This window comes from Phalangium opilio, unplaced genomic scaffold (assembly GCF_054372755.1).
Source record: "Phalangium opilio isolate 3A_F unplaced genomic scaffold, DU_Popi_V2 ptg000329l_1, whole genome shotgun sequence".
Classification (NCBI taxonomy): domain Eukaryota; kingdom Metazoa; phylum Arthropoda; class Arachnida; order Opiliones; family Phalangiidae; genus Phalangium; species Phalangium opilio.
The window spans coordinates 234,076-253,674 of record NW_028324226.1 but is presented as its reverse complement, the minus strand read 5'-3'; the positions used below and the strand labels follow the sequence as shown (position 1 = coordinate 253,674).

The 19,599-nt window shown below is 36.7% G+C and overlaps 1 protein-coding gene across 6 annotated transcripts in view; it reads left to right on the top strand.

Annotated features, from left to right (window-relative positions):
* The window catches only part of LOC149610136 (glycine receptor subunit alpha-2-like), a 157,682-nt gene that overhangs the window by 136,914 nt on the left and 1,169 nt on the right, over positions 1 to 19,599 (top strand). For all 6 annotated transcript variants that reach the window (XM_089858975.1, XM_089858973.1, XM_089858972.1 and 3 more), the window contains 10 exons: positions 265 to 332; positions 436 to 662; positions 16,880 to 17,020; positions 17,344 to 17,441; positions 17,530 to 17,597; positions 17,659 to 17,885; positions 18,035 to 18,117; positions 18,413 to 18,547; positions 18,694 to 18,863; positions 18,932 to 19,111. In XM_089858975.1, the coding sequence (XP_089715101.1) occupies positions 265 to 332; positions 436 to 662; positions 16,880 to 17,020; positions 17,344 to 17,441; positions 17,530 to 17,597; positions 17,659 to 17,885; positions 18,035 to 18,117; positions 18,413 to 18,547; positions 18,694 to 18,863; positions 18,932 to 19,111 (1,397 nt within the window). The remainder of the gene's footprint in view (positions 1 to 264; positions 333 to 435; positions 663 to 16,879; positions 17,021 to 17,343; positions 17,442 to 17,529; positions 17,598 to 17,658; positions 17,886 to 18,034; positions 18,118 to 18,412; positions 18,548 to 18,693; positions 18,864 to 18,931; positions 19,112 to 19,599) is intronic.

Genomic DNA, 19,599 nt, shown 5'->3' with positions numbered 1-19,599 from the left:
CGGTAGATGATACACCATTAATCCTGTAGTTGATAAGCCTAATTAGTCTTATTATTAAACCTTTAATAGATGGGAATTAGTAAGTTATTTACTTTATTTTGTTAAATATATATTAAATTTAAGCTTTATATTTTCAAATCGCAGTTCATAGTTCCTTTACTACTTTTTTCTTTTCGAAATATTGAACCAAAGTTTTATATATCATTTCTAAAAAAAAATATGAAAAAAAATATTTTGGTGTTTATTGAGTTTTGTTTTCTATAGGGAATCCAACTGTAGTCGAATTTCACGTCACGGTCTTGAGCATAGATACAATCGACGAAGGATCAATGGTAAGATTTCACTCTATTTGGTGTCGTTCAGGGTCAAAGGTTATTGATGGAAAGACCAAAAAAAGAAAAATTTGGGAAACGTGTCCATTTCTACTTTTTCTAGACATACGTCGCCGATATTTTTATGTCTCAAAGTTGGAAGGATCATCGATTGAAATTACCCGAAAATATGACGTCCAAGTATCGTCTGCTTCCGTTGAGTTGGTTGAAAAGAATGTGGAGGCCCGACAGTTTCTTCAAAAACGCCAAGAAGGTCACCTTCCAAGAAATGACCATTCCGAATCATTACATTTGGTTGTACAGCGACAAAACTATTCTATACATGGTCAAGTTAGTCACGTTTTTCGAATTCAATTTGTTGCTAAGCCTATATTTTTGTTTTTCTAAGTATTTCTTTTTGTTGCCCAATACTCGGAATATTTCACTTGCCAAACGTAAAGAAAAATCTATCATTAGGCTTAACATCAAATCCATTTAGTATACAGGGTGTTTGTGATAAATCAGAAGGCATAAATTAACGGGGATGTTCTTTGTACGATTTTGAGTTGAAAATGTAATTTCTATCTCCATTATGAGCTAAGTTATGATTTAAGTATTTTACGGATGACCCCTTAAGAAACTGATTTACACAATGATTTCTAATAATTAAGGGGTCATCTCTAAAACACTCAAATCATAACTCGAAAACAGTGGCCTGGACTGCAAAAAATCATATAAGTTACATTTTGACTAGAAATCGTTTGTCCAAAGAACGTCCCCCTTAATTTATGCCAGTCTTATCAGATACACCCTGTATATATAAATATCTCTAGTTGAAGAGCTAATATTTTTCTTGTAAATGGGCGCGTTCAGAACATCGCGTTGGCACACATCACTTAATCTCCCAAGCAAAATAAATAACAAAATTCAAAGGGCCAGAAAAAACTGTTCATCCGAAAAAAAAAATACGTTTAGGAAATTATCGATTCCAATCATTCGTATATCTGCTTTTTTCATCGGGATGAAATTGCCATTGAAAAATACTTATCTTAATGATATGACCATCTACCAATCCAATATCAATCTGAAAGACCATTTGAAAACAGTTTAAAACTCGTAGACACGTATCCTTCATGCGTAACAGGAAATTACTCGTCCCACGCTTGTTTCGTTTGATTTTTTTTATTTCCTATGTGTGTATTCAACTGAAACAATGAACGGTAAAGGCTTAGGTTTGAAACATCATTGATACTAAATAGTTCAGCAATATCTGGTGTAATAATAAGAGAACCAATATGTTTCCAAGCTAACGTTTAAGAATCAAGTTCTATAGACTTTGAGAGAGCTATTGTGTTTAGTTAGATACACTCAATTCCCAATTAACCTTTGCACTCTACCCCTTAGGGACTCTTAATTTCTAAAAGCTCTTGGACATTTGTGTGCTTTGCGCAGTCACTTCTATAGAAAGATAGCAATATAGTAACAGCCTATTCCTTAGGTCTATAGAAACAAGTTCAGTTCATCACGTTTCCTCCCTCCCCCTCTTTATGTCTGTTTCTAAAACTCTACATTTAGTTCTCTCAAGGTTTTTTGGCCCGTTTCCTCTATCATGTGTGTTTTTCTCCATCGGGGAAACTCTCTGGGGACCATTTTGTTTCCACGGCTTCGGCTTTGGCTTCTTTTTAACCGATTTGTTATTTTATTTCTTACTTCCGACTTGGACTTTCTACCATCCGTGGAAATTTTCTTTCGCCTCTCGTTTCCATTGTCTTCTCTTCACGGTGGGATGGATACGCTTTAACCTTCCGTATCCTTTCTTTTGACGTTACCCGTACGCGTTAAGATTGACCTTGCTTCTGTCTTGCGCTATGAAGTTCGAAGCTTATCCTCACGATACCCAAGTGTGCAATATGAAAATAGAAAGTCGTAAGTGTTATACTACTAGTTTTTTTGCGGGCTGGTTTTGGATTTATTTGAGGCTTATTTAAACTTTGTTTGGGTTGTATTTGATTTTTCGTGTAGTTTCTTATACGACGGACGATTTGATTTTTGAATGGGAGAAACAAGTCCCTTTGGTTGTGGATCCCTTGATAGAGTTACCGCAACACAATTTAGTCGAGAGTGTCCTTGGGGATTGTACTCAAGTTTATTCCACAGGTCAGAGGTTACCTTAAAGATGTTTTAGCAACGCTGTAATATCCCTGGTCGAAACCTTAGGTAACTTTACATGCATTCAAGTGGTGTTCACGTTGAAGCGTCGGTTGGGTTACTACATGTTCCATACGTACATCCCGACGTGTCTAATCGTCATCATGTCCTGGATCTCTTTCTGGATCAAACCGGAAGCGGTTCCAGCCCGGGTGACTTTGTGCGTCACAAGTCTCTTGACGTTGTCTACGCAACACGCGCAGTCGCAAAAGGCCCTGCCTCCAGTTTCCTACATCAAGGCCATCGACATCTTCATGTCCTCGTGCACTGTCTTTGTCTTCGCTTCCTTGATGGAGTACGCCCTGGTCAACATTCTGTTGGGTGAATCGGCCGATTTGGAGGAAGGTCACACCGTTAAAAAGGGCTTGAGAAATGTTCTAGTTTCAACTAGAATAGCCGTAAGTTCTTGCTTGATACATTGTAATATGCCGTGGTAATGTTTCGACATCCCGGTACTTGAGACAGTTTAACGAACCGCGTAGTGATGTTAAAGTGAGAAGATTTAAGATTTTATATTCTATGTCCGTCGTTTGTACGATAGCCTATTAGTAACAGCTATCGATTACTATTTAAGTTTAACCAAGCCATCAAATACCCTCGCTCGATGAACCACCAATATAATGGCAATTTAGAATCATTAAATTGGGTAGAACATAGTGATTTTCCCTAAATATCTTATCTAGAACGCAGTCCCAGAGTTATGACGTACCTAAGAGGAATACTTTGGAGTGTTAATACTCTGGTTTTAGAAGAGATATGGGGAAATCATATGTGGATGTCACGTGGTCCTATTTCGGCCCTTTCCAAGGATAGCTAATACTTTGGGTTACGATAATTAGGACTCCAAGAAATAATCAAAATCGTCCAAAAAAACCACCTTACTTGGGATTAACGTATGGTCCTTTTGAGTGACTCACCATTTTGGAGTGTTATTACTCTGGTTCAATAGGTTTTACAGGGAAATCATTTGACTCTATATCATATGCCGCCACTTCTCCCCCTTTCCAATGACAGCTAATACTTGGAGTTGCAACAATCAGAGCGCGAGTACATAAGCAATATGATCAAAATCGTTCTCTGTAGGTTAACACGATCTTCTTTGCCAAAATTTTGGAGTCGAAGTATAATAGGGGAGAAATGGTAATGGTAATAGTGACCATTAAAAGTGTTCACGCTAGAATAATTAGGTATTTAAAAAGAGAGCTGTGTCTATTAATCCCGGGAACAAATTTGGAAGAATGAAAAAAAAAAAGAAATTTTCATTTTCCTAATTTCCATTGCGACCATTATCATATCGATTAATTTGAGTAGTTTTCGGTTAAAGCGAAGTCCCGCTCTCCTCATAACGACATTTGCCGGATTGAACACTTTTTTTTTCATTCCTAATTACCCATAGAGTAAATATGCCTGAGATTCTCGTAGAATCTAGCTGAAATCGCGGTTCCAATAGAGTCATCTATTAAGGTAAATTGACTCTCTTAATGAAGCGCGAACCATTTAAACCAACTCCTTCTATACTTTAATTTATTGGAACCATCCATAAGTGAACTGATACTCTGTTCTAAGTTAGACACGTTTGATATGATTGCGCGAATAGAGTTTATTGACTGGAGTATTTTCTTATCTATTTCGTGGGTGATGTCTTTGATGCATAGTTTGGTTCACTTCCGGTCAATTCCTTCTGCGCGGACCCCCTTGATGTCCGGTCGGAAGAAGAGACGATTCACGCCGAGCTCTCGGAAAAGGCCAGTCTGACGTGTCTTTTTTTTTTTTTTTTTAGTTTTTCTATTTCCATCAATCCCCATAAAGGAACTGCAATATCTCTGAAGTATTGTAAGTATGATAGCCCCTATTTCTTTTCGTAACAGGAGCAGGCATTGATGAACGCCGGGGGTGGTGTCAACCCATCAGGGATGATGTCCAGAGGGGCTCTGAATGGTTCCAAAACCAAGGTTTATCCGATTGGAGCCATGCGATGTCGAAATCGCGCCATTATGGTCGATAAAGTTTCGCGCGTAGCTTTTCCATTGTCTTTCGTTATTTTAAACGGAGTTTATTGGGCGTATTACACGATTGATTGAAAATTAGGCTTAGCGTTCTAATTCGAAACGGTGACCAATAAAGTATTTTTATTTAAAAGAAAAAAAAAAGAATGGATGGCGCTACGATACAAATTGAAAAAAGTGCGCGCTACGCGGAGACCTTTCAACAGTATACTTACACAATACCTTTAATCTGTATTAACAAAACTATCAACAATATTTATTTAGTTTCATCTGGACTTTACAACTCTCGCGTTCCCTATTGCTAACTCCTACTAAAAACTATTACGCTAAACTTTGATACGAGCCAGGTATCAAAATTTACCTCCAGCTTTATCACGGTTTTCGTTTTCTTTGGGTTTCTTCTTCTTTTACTTCCTAAAACTTTAACCTTAAAAGTGGGAGAATCTAAAACTCTAGATGGTACTCTATTTTCGGGCCTAACCGAGGCTTAAGATAGATTTAAGTTTGTGTATTTACTTTATCGTTCGGGACTATTCCAAGACGATTTAGTGATGCAGTCATCTTTCTGGCACTCTATTCCCCAAATCTGAAAAGACTGCGAAGTTTAGATGGAAAAGTAAAAACCCCTTTTGATCCCCGACCGGGTTTCCCTGAAGTATCAAAACATTGAAATGAAGCGCGAGCGGGAAAAACGCTTTTGAACGTGGCCGGTAAAATTGGCGCGCATTTGCACGTGATCTTTCATCCACGGCACGAGAATTTTTAACTTCTATATCTATCGGAGTTTTAGCGCGTGATGAAAAAATGGCGGGAAAGAAAAAAGGCGCCATAAAAAAAAGAAAAAGAAAAAGAAAAAAAAGCCAAACTTGAATATCTTCTTTTCTTTTTTTTGGCATCTCTTTCTCACTTTATATTTTTCTTTGTCCGGATCCACTCTTTTGGAAATCTAAAGCACTCTACTTTCAAAGTACTTCGTCATTGGTGGACCAGGTACACTTTTTTTTATCTAAGAGAAATTCTTCTAAGCATATTTCTCAAAAACCTAGCTGGATTGTTTGAAATATTTTTACCCATCTGACTTTTGGGTGAATAAAAAAAAATGTTATAATAGATGATCTGATTCTTTGTAGGCCAAAATAGATTTTATATTTAAATGAAAAAAAAATATAGTATGAAAATGGAATGAAATACGATATGTTTTGAAAGAGAAACTATCTTACTCTGCAAAGACATAATTTGCGACGAAAAAAACTTAATGCATGTTTTGAGATGCGAAATGAGCAAGGAATTTCGTGAACACATAATGCTCCAAAGTTCAAATAAACAAGGTAAACAAAAACATTGTTAAGTTATTAAATAACTCTCTAGAAAACGTATTACTTCTAGTTACTAACTTTACTTTCATTGCGATGGTAAAATTATTTAAAACAAAACGTCGACATTCTTAATCTAGTTGTCTTTTTGCAAAAACAGGAAAGTAAAATTGAATTAAATCAACTCGATTTTAATCTAAAGAAATTAAATTAAATATTTATAAAGAAGAAAAAAAGAAGTGACCTTTACACAACAAAACAATGTCTATCAAACCAAGAAAAATATAATAAAATTATTAATATTAAATAATAATAAATAAATAAATAAAGAAAATTATGAAATGAAAAATTAAAATTTAATTTTTATTTCTTGGGGAAAAAATTTGATTATCTCCGTGATGGATAATTCTATTACGGAATTAAATATATATATTTAATGTTTCAATAAGAAAAATATTATAAAGCACTAATGAAATAAATAAATAAATAAATAAATAAATTTAAAACAAATGTCAAATTAAACTAACCGTTTCCGTTATTTTTAATCATATTTCAGATTCGACACCCAAGTTCATTTCGACGCCATGCACTGAACTGAATTGTTATTTTTATTTTAAGTCAATCATCAGAATGCTCCACTTTCTGAGATTGGTAGGTGGGGAAGAGGGGGGTGGGAATTTTTTTATTTTTTTCGCGCGCCAGTTGTCGACCAATCAAATTATATATGCCTTTTCCTTGTCTAAAATCGAAAGTCACTGGATTTAGTCCAATTTTGGTTTTCTAGGCGTCACGCTGTCCAACCGCTTCCTGTCCTGCATGACGCTATCCGGGGGGGGGAGATATTGCGTAAGTTTTCCCCCCTGTTTTAAATAAGTTTCTTCTTGGAGGTAAAAGGAGAGATGGAGTGGTAATGATGTTGGGTGATCTGGGACAAAGAAAGTTACCCATAGTACCTTGAGGTTAGGTAGGGTATTGGTTGAGGACTTGGCTGTTAACATGACCCTACCGAAACACCTATTATGGCTGGGAGGACTTCGTTCACTTTAGATGGGGTACAGAGGCAAGGTAATAGGTATGGAGTTTTTTTTACTCCATCCCACCTTTTTCCTCCATGGTTTCTCTCTCTCACTTCTTTTCTACCAGGTTTCTTAAGCCTTGGCGTCAACTCTAATTTTAATCGTCTCGTTTCCGACTTTTTTTTAATCTAGATTCTACTTAATTAAATAATTAAGGTATAGCGCCGTGTGTTTAATTGACAAGTTAATTATTTGATTATATAATCAATGTCCGGTTCGAGCGAAATTTGAGATATGGTTTAGTTTTAATGGTATTACAGCCGAGACTTGCTTTTAGTGGTTATTAATACGCTTTATCGACGACCCAGACGAAGCCTGTGGCCTTCCTGTTACAGGTGGGTCCCCTTTACAATGCATAGGTTAGCCCCTATGACACAGCTAACCGTCAGCGCCCTATATTAACTATTACCGTTAACTTCAGGAATTGAGTTTTGATGGCTATGGGAACCCCGGGTAAGACCGCGGAGGAAACCCCCTTTAGTCCAACAAGTGGGGGGGGGGGGAACTTGCAAACACTACGCGAAAGGGTTTGTTCCCAGTCCAGGGGTCGAACCCGGGACCCTCGTGCTCCTACGCCATCCCACAATTCGCGTGAAAAGCATTATTGAACGTGTAAAAATGGTGACCTTCAGGTTCCCATCTTAATCTCTATATGATGATTGTAAGTTGAATTTTTAATTGCCATTAGTTTTTGAATAATTGTGGTGATTGTTCAAGTATTTATTTCAGCATTGGATAAAACTTCTCATAGACTCTAGTACAGTCAAAGTATATAGACACCGATAATAACATATATTTCATTGATTTTCCCACGATTCAAATTCCAAGCTCCGTATCGCCACCTGTAACCCAACCTTTCAACTTTAACCTTTCGTAATAATTGTCAACATAAAAATTTCCTTCCCTTAATTAAGAATAGCTTCCGGTTATTAAGTAGAATTAATTTCTAGATAATTAGCACCTGATAATAATATCAACCCTTAATAGACTTACATTTGAAAGGTACTCCGCAATAACCGAATTAACTTGATTAGGTTTAAAAGAGTAGAGAGTATTAATTAGATGCTTTTATGCTAATAAGATTGATTAATTATTTTCCCATCTAATATAATTGCGCTCCGAAAGTTGTATTTTGCTTTTCCTTTTTAAAATTAATCAGGCATAAGAAAATCCCTAAGAGAATATGTAACCAATAGCAACGGAGAATTTTCATAGTAAAAATATGGTTAACTAATTAAAATTTATGGAAAATCCATTAAATATTTCCAAAATTTTTAATTACTTCAGTCAGTTCTGGTCCAATATTGACATAGTTTGTATATTTTTAAAGCCCAAAATCTGCTCTATTTATACATTATTACTAGTATAATATTTAAATTAGCTTCTGTAAAGAAATTATATACCTACAAGAATTGAAATTTATGGAAAATCAATTAAATATTTCCAAAATGTTTAATTACTTCAGTTCTGGTTCGATACTGACATCGTTAGTATATTTTTAAAGCCCAAAATCTGCTCTATTTATACATTATTACTAGTATAATATTTAAATTAGCTTCTGTAAAGAAATTATATACCCACAAGAGGATATATCTTTGAACTAAAATTAGGCCTAGTCTCAATTAAATATCTCACAAAAATTGTAATTACTTCAGTACTGCTCCGATTTTAACGTGGTTTGTACAGTTTTAAAGCCCACAATCTGCTCTATTTATACATTATTACTAGTATAATATTTAAATTAGCTTCTATAAAGAAATTATATACTAGCAAGAGAACTGAAATTAGGCCTAGTAGCACAAACGTTAAAATCCAGTATCTCAACCATCATTTCTACTATAATACTGTCAGTAGGGCTAAGACGAATTTAAAACCAGTGGCGTTTTGGCGCGCGCGCGCTTTACGGTAGCAGCGCGAGAGCGGGAAGAGACAGAGAGAGAGAGAGAGATTTGGGGGGGGGGAGGAGAAAACATCTCGAGAAGAAGTCCGAGAGCAAATCATAGTTTGGCGGGAATTCGCGCGCGCTCCGGCATCGGAACGGATGTTGTTCCGCGCGCCCAGTAAATTATATAAAAATCATCCCCCTTAATTAATGTAATTAAAATTAAGTAAATGGATCGCTAAGAAATTTGAGAAATAATAATAATAAAAAAGAAAGAAATAATGATGATGAACAACTTCAGAAACAATTTAAATTTAACTAAAATAAAGTTATTTTTAAAGACTACCATACCAGGACTTATGTTATCTGTTAAACGGTGATTACTAAATTAAGAAATAACTCAAAACTTGATTGATTCATTCATTCATTGCAAATCAGGCCAAAATTATAGGTGAGCTTAAAATTAATTCTTTCGTTAAATGTGATTTTTTCTTTATTAATTTTAATCACAGGTTTTTTCCATATTATTTATTATTTATTATTATTTTAATCGAATTAGAATTAAATTTGACTCTATTTGATTTTATAAGGGTAATATTTTTATATTCTTAAATGATAACGATGGGTAAAAGAGGGATGGTTTTTTATTAATGAGATTTTATTGGTTGGGAGTATGAAAGGAGAAAACGGAAAACACACTTACGGTACGGCTCATTGATTGGTTGATTTCAATTACCCCTTTCTTCGTCCCCCATCTCGTCCCACCTCACCCCCATCCCTCTAGCGACATCTCCAAAATTATAAATAATCAATATTATACATCATTAAGTGTTGAAATTAATTATTGGGATCATTTGTGGAAATTAATGAAATTCATACACATGCCTGAAGTGTTTCAAATATAGTTGCGAGCCAATCAGGCGACACCGTTTAGGTAGTAGGCGTGTCTTTTCTAGAATTTTGTGACAAGATACGGGTAGTCAGTCATTCCAAGTGCGTTTATTCATATTAATTATATGAAAAAAAAATAGGAATAAATGCAATAGCTTGGAACCTTAATTAGTTCTGTTTCTTTCGTTATTTTTTATTAGGTTAAAGAAAACACTTTGGTAGTAGGCCTAGGTTTCTTAGGGGTTTTTTTTTCCTACTGCAGCGACTTCAAGTTTAGGACCCCCAATAAAAGATAAAGCTGAAAGGCGGTCCCCCCCCCTTTCACGCTCTTTTTCCCTAAAGTAACGTTTATCGCGAGCCGCTTTGGATTGTGGGTACTTTCCGTTAGGATGTTGAATCCGTCCAATGAGAGCTCGAGATAAATGTCCAGAGAACAACAATTCTAGCCAATATAGAGAGAGGATGAAAATTGGTTTCTATCAGAAGGTAATAATTTGAAGTCCGCAGTATTGTTGTTTTCAGAATCCCAGGGAACCAATTATTTTACATCTATATATTGAGAAATGTATATGGATATGAAAATTGACTTCTAATATCAGAAGTTAATAACTTAAAGGGATTGTTAAAGTAGGCATCGGTGGGTGGGTAAAAATTATTTGAAATACGGCATAGGCACGTGATTAAGGGAGGCGTGGTTCAAAGAGACTTAGTTCGTTTTATTTCCTGGGAATTGGCACTGCGATCTCGCGAAAAACAAGGAGCAGGTGTAAGCAGTCCCACTCCGTGTGCAGTCTTTGTATCTTGGCGTCACGTGGTGCCTGTGATCTATTTCAAATAGTCTTTACCTACCAGCCTATATCAACTTTACAGGCCCTTTAAGTTGTATGGAAACTAATTATTTTACTTCAATGAATTAACTTCTGGTTTTTCTAAACGCCAATTACGTAGAAAAGATATTTTTCATGTAATTTGACGTATATTTGGTGAGATTATTTCATGGGGGAATGTTATTAAATTCATGGATAAGACCGAATTTCCAATATATATATTTTGTATAAAATTCGCTTCACGTTTCGATTCCGTAATTGCTAGATCTGGTTGGCTTTTCGATTCTCAACTGAAATAAAAGAAATCATAGTCCTTGAGCGGCTGGGTCTACCGAGATTTCCCCATAGAAATCATTTTATAAATGGAATTTTACTGGTTTCCAAGGCGCTCAAAGACTGGAATGAGAGATAAAAAAGTTTCGGACTACAAAAATCCATTTCAAAGATATATACCTCTATATTTTTTTCATTTGATCTTAAAAGTAGGCTTAAGATATTTCTAGATTTGTCATCGTTTCTGTTCGACAAATTTAATTTACGAATGAAATATTATATGCGACTCTAAATAATCATTTTTCCTAAAATTGAATAGAACAGAATTGAAACATATTCGAGTTATTATTATTTTTGTTGCTTTTTTTAATATTATTTAGGCCCTATTTTGTTATAATTTAATATAAAACGTTATCGTATTTCGTTCAATTTAACATTAGGGTCATTTGGGTAAGCCAACATTTAGGCTGAAACAGTCCCACAGGTTTACAGGTTTAATTGTTCGCCGTACAATAGTACGCCCTTTTGAAACAGGGCGGCTCCCTACAATTGGGGGAGCGCAGCAGAAGTTAATAAGTCCAACAAAATGCGCAAATGTTTGTGGTGGCAGCGGGGGACGGAAGTCTTGAGACCTATGGCCCCTGTAGAAATGTTTCATACGCTACACACCCGTGCTCAGGGTGAAGCAACCCACCAGGGTGAAACAATCCCACGTTAATCTTATGGCCCCTGTAAAACGTTTTACCTGCCTCACCGCTTTAGCTAGAAGGTTGAAATTTTGCGGGGAAGTTATTCTTAAGTATTATGTACTCCCTAAGAAAATTATTTTGAATCAGAGGCCATCTTTAAAAATGGCGGCTAGAAACGCAAAGGAATATCTTCTTTACTAAATAATGTTGATAGCGCGTTTCAACCCATTTCAATATTATTTAAAGACGAGTTTTGTGGTTCAAATTCAATATTCCGCCATTTTTTAAAATGGTGGCCCGAAAACTAATCAAAATCTCTAACGGATGCCTTTGCTTTAGTTTTAAACGAATCTATGTTTATTTTTTATTACTCCTTATATGTTGGTCTCAATTTCGTTCCCGAGGGGAGGGAAAAGAAACCCTTGAAGAATCCAATGTATTATTATAAAAAAACCCAGGCCTATTTATTTGAATTTTCATTTTACTGCCGCAAACTAGGTCTATAGGAAATATATAACGGAATTTGATTGGCTGTTTCTACTAAAATAAGGAAAAGTGCCCTTTATAGAACTCACCCTAAAAAAATAAAAATAAAAATATAGTATTTCGATATAAGCCTGGGGATTCAAAGCATTTTTCTGGAAAGTTATAACAAGATAGAAAAGTTATTTTCAAAACCCGAGATAGCATTTTTACATCGAGCTTATTTGAATTCTAGAAAATATATTCTGTTGAGAATGTGATGTAAGAATGGGATTTGGGAGAAAATGTAGATGGCGTTATCTTACCCCGTTTTCCCCTACAGACGGTCAACCAATCACAGAGGCGCGTCTGGACAAGAATTTCTCCGGCGTCTATAGTAGAGAAAGTTTTTGATAGCGACCAATAAAAAGGTCAGCGTTCCCTTGACGGAATTTAGCGCGTGCGGGAGTGACAATCATTCGTTCGCGCTGGACACTACGTATCGAAAACTTTCCGCGCTTATTTGTTGCTTTTTTAAAGCGGGAAAAACTTGGCGGGAAAGTTAGACGTAATTCGTGCGTAGGTCTAGTTTTGGCGCGATTCTACCGCGTATAGAAGGTGAGTTTTAATTATAAATTTTATTATAATACGTAATTAATTATGTAGTTTAATATTTAAAAGTGTTTAAAAGTTAAAACACCTTTCTACTTCGAAACTAATTATTATTATCAGCGTTGCTTGAAAATATTTACATTAGAATTTCAAAGAGGTCGTGAAATATGTTTCAAATTAGCTTTATCGTGAATTCGTGATTAATTTTATACCAGACATGCATCTTTTTTCTTGATATTAACCCTTTAGGCTTAACAGCATCCCTGAAAGTTTTGAAAAAGAACCTATAAAGCGTAGGAGTAGCTTATGTTATATCTCACGTCATAGTCTCTACCTGTACTTGTAGACTTGATCTTTTAGGCCCAAATTAAGTTCAAGGAAAGACTCTTCTAACCCCTTCAAATCCTTTAGGACGCGGCTAAAGCGTATATACTCCTTTTTCTTGTACATACATGTATAGAAAACTCCGCAGTGTGTGTGTGCATTGGCAAAGTTAACTTCCTCCATTTGAAAGTAAATAGACCTTGTTCTCTTCCCAATTTAATCGTCTTTTTGAAGACGGTAGGGGGTTGGAAAGACATGGAACAGTAGGGGAGGGGGTTGGAAAGACATGGAACAGTAGGGGAGGGGGTACTAAAAAGGGGGGTACAATTCCCCCTCTCAAAATTATTGCAGTCCATTTATACATCTTCCCCATCCCTTCTTTCCTGTAAAACGAATATTGCGTTATGAGAAAATTTTTCAAATCAAGATAGCATCCCTTTTCCAGTTCGTCGTGGTGGGTGGAGGGTTTAAAGGGGCTCGTTCCCCGTCGCTCTTGTGGTTATGACTTTTACAAAACCCCTCGACGAGGAAAAATCCATATCGTAATGAGAGAATAAGCCCGTCGTGAATAAGGCGTTAAATTCTCAACAAATTCCAATTGTAGTAAGTTCCGCTTTACGTTGGCGACTGGCTTTGAACCTCATATATATATATATATATATATATAGGTCTACTTATTGGAATTTTCCAATTTAGAATTTTCAATTTTCTCGTTATATTATATTAAAGGGTCTAAAGAAGTGTATAGGCTTTCCCAAGACAAATAGAAGTATGTGTGTTTAGCATAAGTAAATAAATGTGGTCCAAGTACCATTGGTGGCACCGAGTATTTGCCTTTCTCCAAGTAACGCGAGGCTCAGAGACAATACCTGTCTCTAACAGTAAACAAAAAAAGCCAACTGAAATCACGTTAAGGTTCGCTTGTCTCCAAGGACGTAAAAACAAGTCTATTGTTTCTTACAGGCCATTAGCTTTAATTGGTAAATAACGACAATGGCCTAGTTTTGGGGGTCCAAAATCAAATGACGCTTTAGTTTTGTGTAAGAGAAGATGCCTCTTTCGTCGCAAATTACAGTAGCCCAATCTTTCGCCAGGGGTTCAGCAAACTAGGCACTATTTCAAGCTACACGCTCGACTAAGCTAATAAATGCTGAAAAATTTCTATTTTTGTCCGTTTCACCCCATCACCCCCTCCCCCAAATCCGCGTCTCTCAATAGCGCGAGCGAGCTAGCGAGTTCGTCAAGAGGGAAGGGGCAAAAGCCCCTTTTATATATGCTTCTCAGACCAGAGGGACGCGTTCACACTGCGGTCTACTTGAGTGCATGGCTGCCGCATTCCAGTAATAATATGACAATTTTTATTGGATCACGTGGTATGGACGAGTTTGAAATTCAAATTAGGTTTTATAATTTAAGTAACTATAGTTGTCAGGAGTGTGACGCACTCCTGTAAGTCAAGCTTATGGGCGACGAAGTTTGAGAGAATACGACACATGTCGGTGCATGCTCCCATCCATAAGGCGACAACTGTCTCGTGTCCACCGAAGGTGACTTGATCCTTCCAAGTAAACCTTATTTCCTATCCATAAGGTGCAGACTGTCCCGTGTCCACACTACCCTTCCGTCACCCCTGTCCCACTCCAATTAAACCTTATTTTCTACCGCTGATTATTCGCGTAAAATACACTGCAACCTTTAAACCCAATCAAGAAGTTATATCAGTATCTCAGAGAGAAGGTATAAGATGCCTTTGTATTCGCGCGCCATAGTCCCAGGCCCCCCTTTCAAAATACAAAGGGGTACGTAAAAGGAGGCGCCGGGCTATTTCGCCTCTCCTCAGTCGGAAAATACGACTGTAATTTTCGTCCCTCGCGTCGTCGCGCTGACGTGAGTTTTCAAGAGCCAATGAGATGCTGGTTGTAATTTAGAGACGGGGATTGACTCCGGACCTACGTTTGGACTGGAGATAAAGCTGGAAATCTGGCGAATTTATACCTTCTCTCTGAGATACTAGATATAACTTCTTGACCCAATATAACAAATAACTATAAGGCTAGCCCACTTGACTCATACACTGTTCAATAAAAATATGATAACTTTAGTTTTAAAGGTATTGTTAGTAATTTGGTAATATGTGGGAACAGTCCCCTAACTTGTTTACAAGCACCGGTTGTTTAATTTAGGATTAACAGTAATTAAAGTCGTCCCTAATTAGTCGTTTTCTTTAAAATTTTGTAATCTTTTGATTTCCTCTCTATGGGAACAGTCCCCGAACTTGTATAGAAAGGGAGCATCTTCAGCAAGGTTGTCTTCGCGTCCAATAAGACCGTCCCCGTATAAGCTATACATATCCTGATAGCTGGTACTAGAGTCAACCCATCCATTTGGAACAGTATAGTCATAACCATAGAGATCGGGAAAGATTCCCGGCCAATTGTGACTCTCCAAATTTCTGCTGACATGAAATAAGCTTCCTTCTTGTTGGCTCCGGGCTTTCCTCGTACCTCGTAAGATCTAAGAGATAGGCGCAAACCTCACCTACCTTAGGTGACTGTCCTCAGCAACTGTTACCACCGCCGACTCAATTTTAGTTAGCCAATTCAGCATTAATTTTTTTTAACCTCAGTTGATACCGAACTTAAAAGAGCAGGATAAAATTATACTTATTGTATGTCAACCTTTTAAGAGGCAAAATGACGCGTCTTTAAGGGCTTGCGGCCTTGAAGATACTTGGTTTTTCCTTGTAGTTAATAAGTCTTAACTATATCGGTAAATGGCGGGTTACTCGCCTAAGGGATAAGAGTCTAAGATTTCGGTCTTCAAAAGAAAATAGGATTATATAAAGCAATTCTATAGATTGGTCTAACGGCGGGACTTGGGCAAAGAAATAATTTAATTTAGTAACGCTATTCAATGCCAAGGCTTAGGGCTCATTCCTCTCTCTATTGTTTTTTTTTCTTCCACTCTGATATAATAAATGAACAAGAAATATGTAATTCGATATTGCCATTTAATAAGATTGCATTCATTCTTCAGCATATCTAAGTATAAACTTCACTTCAAGCGCATTTAGTTTTTAATCCTTAAATATCGTTATATACTCACTGGTTTGCAAACTGCTCTTGAAAATAAAAAGCCTATTTACTCGAGTTCCCAATCCGATTTATGAAGAATCTTTCTAAATGCCTTTTCAGACGATACAACTTTTGCCTCAATTAGATGGGTCAAAAAAGAATTGAGTCAGCAAAAATTGGTCCGTGATAAATTTTTTATTTGGTGGTTCAACTTGTCCATCTTCTGTTCACACGACCCAACTAGTTTACTCAGCTCAAGTTGACTCAAATAAATGAGTCAAAAAGTCGTATCGTCTGAAAGGGCATTAAGTCTAATCAATTTTGAAGCTGATGTAAGTTCAGAAAAAAAATGCATTTTCAAATTATTTTATTTTGATATGAAAGAGATAAATTGAAAATTTCCGTTTACAAGTAAAACATTAATAAAAAGAGGCTTAGCAAAATTGTTAACACGCTATGCCTCTTTCCATCTTAATCCGTCTTAGAATTTTATCGTTTTCGTTTCAAAGTACTATCCATCTTTTTTATGTATTTTTCTCTTGTCCGAGGTTAGACCCATCTCCTCTATAAAGTTTCGTCTTAAGCCTTACTGTCAAGTGACTTTCGTTTGATATATAGGTTCTTTAAAAAAAAATTAGTTTTGTTCTGGTATTACATTTCTAAAAATATCAGATCTTTTCATTTAAATTCGATTAGGAAATGTTTTTGGTATTTTATTGAAAAATTATTGTAGGCCTACTACCTAGGCTTTTGTAATTTGTAATATGATCCATCCAGGGAATAGAAGTCCAAATTTTAAATGCATTTATGGCTTTTCCTCTCATCTGGTTTGCCCGAGGGTTTTTCTCCGCAAAATAAACACTATTATTAATATTATTATTATTGCTTTATAATCTTGATATTTTTTATGTTGTTGTTATTGCTGAGGTAGATATTGTGGTCTAGTCATGAAATCGCGGTGGTCTCTTATCGGAGCCGTGACGCGACGACACTGGAGTCAATTTCGTTTGTACCCCAGGATACCAAAAACAGTCCTGGTCGTTTCTCTGGTGGTCTCCATCATTTTAAAGAGGTACGTAATAAAACGTTTTTCAAAACCCCCTGGGGTAAAATAGTCTGGTGTGCTGACCACTTTGCGGTCTTAAGACGGACAGGGTTGTTGAGAGAGTTTGCGTGCCCTGGGGGAAAATGACGAAATCGCTGGGTCCTACAGGTGCCCGGGCCCCCTAGAAGGTACGGACCGAATTGTCCCCCCTCTCTCTACGGCCCTGGTTAGATGGATGTGTATCCAAACACCTTAGATATGGCTTGAAACAATAAGGACACACCCACCATTTTGTTTTCGTTGCTTTGTTCATTGAAGTTTTTTTTTTTAATTATTTTTCATCAACGTAGTCCATTGGCGAAATGTCACTCGGGCACTTTAACGTTCGGAGACATTTTACCGGAAGACTCAAATACCTACGACAAAATGAGACCTCCAAAGAAAGACGGTAGGTAAATAATGAAGAGATCTAATTAAGGTCTTATTTTAATTAATGATTTGTTAATTGGATGAGTACTTTCTTTTTTTTCCCCCAGGAGAGCCAACGAAAGTTCGTTTCCACGTCACCGTCATGGGTCTAGACTCTATCAACGAGGGTTCTATGGTAATTAAGGTTTTAGTTTTGAAAAGTGTCCACACACGTCATATCGTTGTTCTTGACGTAGACGTACGCGGCGGATATATTTTTCGCTCAAACGTGGAAAGACCATCGTTTGAGATTTCCCGAAAATATGACTTCAGAGTATCGTCTCTTGGAAGTGGACTGGTTAAAGAATATGTGGAGGCCCGATAGCTTCTTCAAGAACGCCAAACAAGTCACTTTCCAAACCATGACTATTCCCAATCATTACGTCTGGCTTTACAGAGATAAAACCATTCTATATATGGTCAAGTACGTACTGCTTTAAAGGGAGAGTGTTTGGTATTATTTCCTACGCAGATTGGTTTTATAATTAGTTGAAAAATCTATTTAAAAAAATCACTTCATTTTCCTTATACTTATAGTGCTGATTTAAACAACAAATTTCTTTCTCTCTGCAGACTTACTTTGGTATTGTCCTGCGCCATGAACTTTGCCACATACCCCCATGACACTCAGCAGTGTTCCATGCAAATGGAAAGTCGTAAGATAAATTTATTTTTCAATTTTTATTTAGTTTCGTCATATCAATATGCCTACATAAATAACTCGTGTCCAAAAGTAATATTGATAAGGGTCATTCTTAACCATTTTCAAGCTGATACTGTCCATTCTATTATTGTTTCTATTCCTTGGTAGCTCTTAATTTTTGGTCTAAAAATGGCCTTAAGTCTACAAATGTCATTTTCACTTGTCAGAAGACCAAAAAAAACCAATACGAGAATAGACTAGAAAGAATAATAATAGAATCTTATTTGAACTATTTGACACGGTTGCAGTGTCTCATACGACGGACGACTTGATATTTGACTGGGAAGAAGACACTCCTTTAATGGTAGACGACCATATAGAATTGCCCCAATTGGACCTTGTCCGTACTGACCGCGCTGATTGCACCCAGGTATATTCGACGGGTAAGAGAAAATAGAATCTCAACCAACCTATATCCTTTCACCCTACTTTAAAAAAGCTTCACTCCTCTGTGCATTGTAAAGAGACCCGCCTGTAAACAAACCAGAGGCTTTTTGTGGCTATTCCTTAGATTATTAATTGTCCTTAGGTAACTTCACGTGCTTGATGGTGACCTTCAACTTGAAGCGTCGGTTAGGGTATTACTTGTTTCATACTTACATTCCAACTTGTTTGATCGTTATTATGTCCTGGGTTTCTTTTTGGATTAAACCCGAGGCTGTTCCCGCCCGAGTTACTTTAGGCGTTACCAGTCTTTTGGTAAGTTGATTGTTGTCTGTCCGTTGTCGTTGAGCAAGCGTCCGTTTCAGTCCATGGTTCTTCCGTAGACGTTAGCTACGCAACATGCGCGAAGTCAGTCCTCGCTTCCGCCTGTTTCCTACATTAAAGCCATCGATATCTTCATGTCCTTTTGCACCATCTTCGTTTTCTCTTCTTTGATGGAGTACGCGGTTGTTAATGTTGTCCTCGAGGACTCCGACAACCAAGGCACTGGCAAAAAACCAAAGGTATAACAACGAAACGACAATTAAAGGAGAGATTTACGCTAAAATGTTCTTGGGTTTTAATCATTCATTACTGTTAATAAAAATGCAAGAATCGGTAATTAATAATACGGGTTCAAATTTGCTTGGGTAGTTAACTTAATAGCAAAAGCTCATAGATTAAATCAAAAAGTGTACGTTGTTCGTAGTTCTTAGCCTTTGGCTGTAGACGCCATGTAAAATGAATAGCAAACGACCCTACACGAACCAACCAATCAGAGAAGAGCTGTTTTAGAAGTCAAAGGTTTATGGATAGTAATACACGATGATGGCAATCCAAACGTTAATTCTAGGTACAACTATATTGAGCTGAGCCTATTCAAGCGTGTTCCCTGTGGTACGCAGAGGGGGTCGACACTATTCTGAGAGGAAAGGGGGGTTTCTCATACTATACGTCGCGAGCAAGCTTCAATGAAGTACACTTTTGTTTTATCTATAAAGTTTTGCTATAA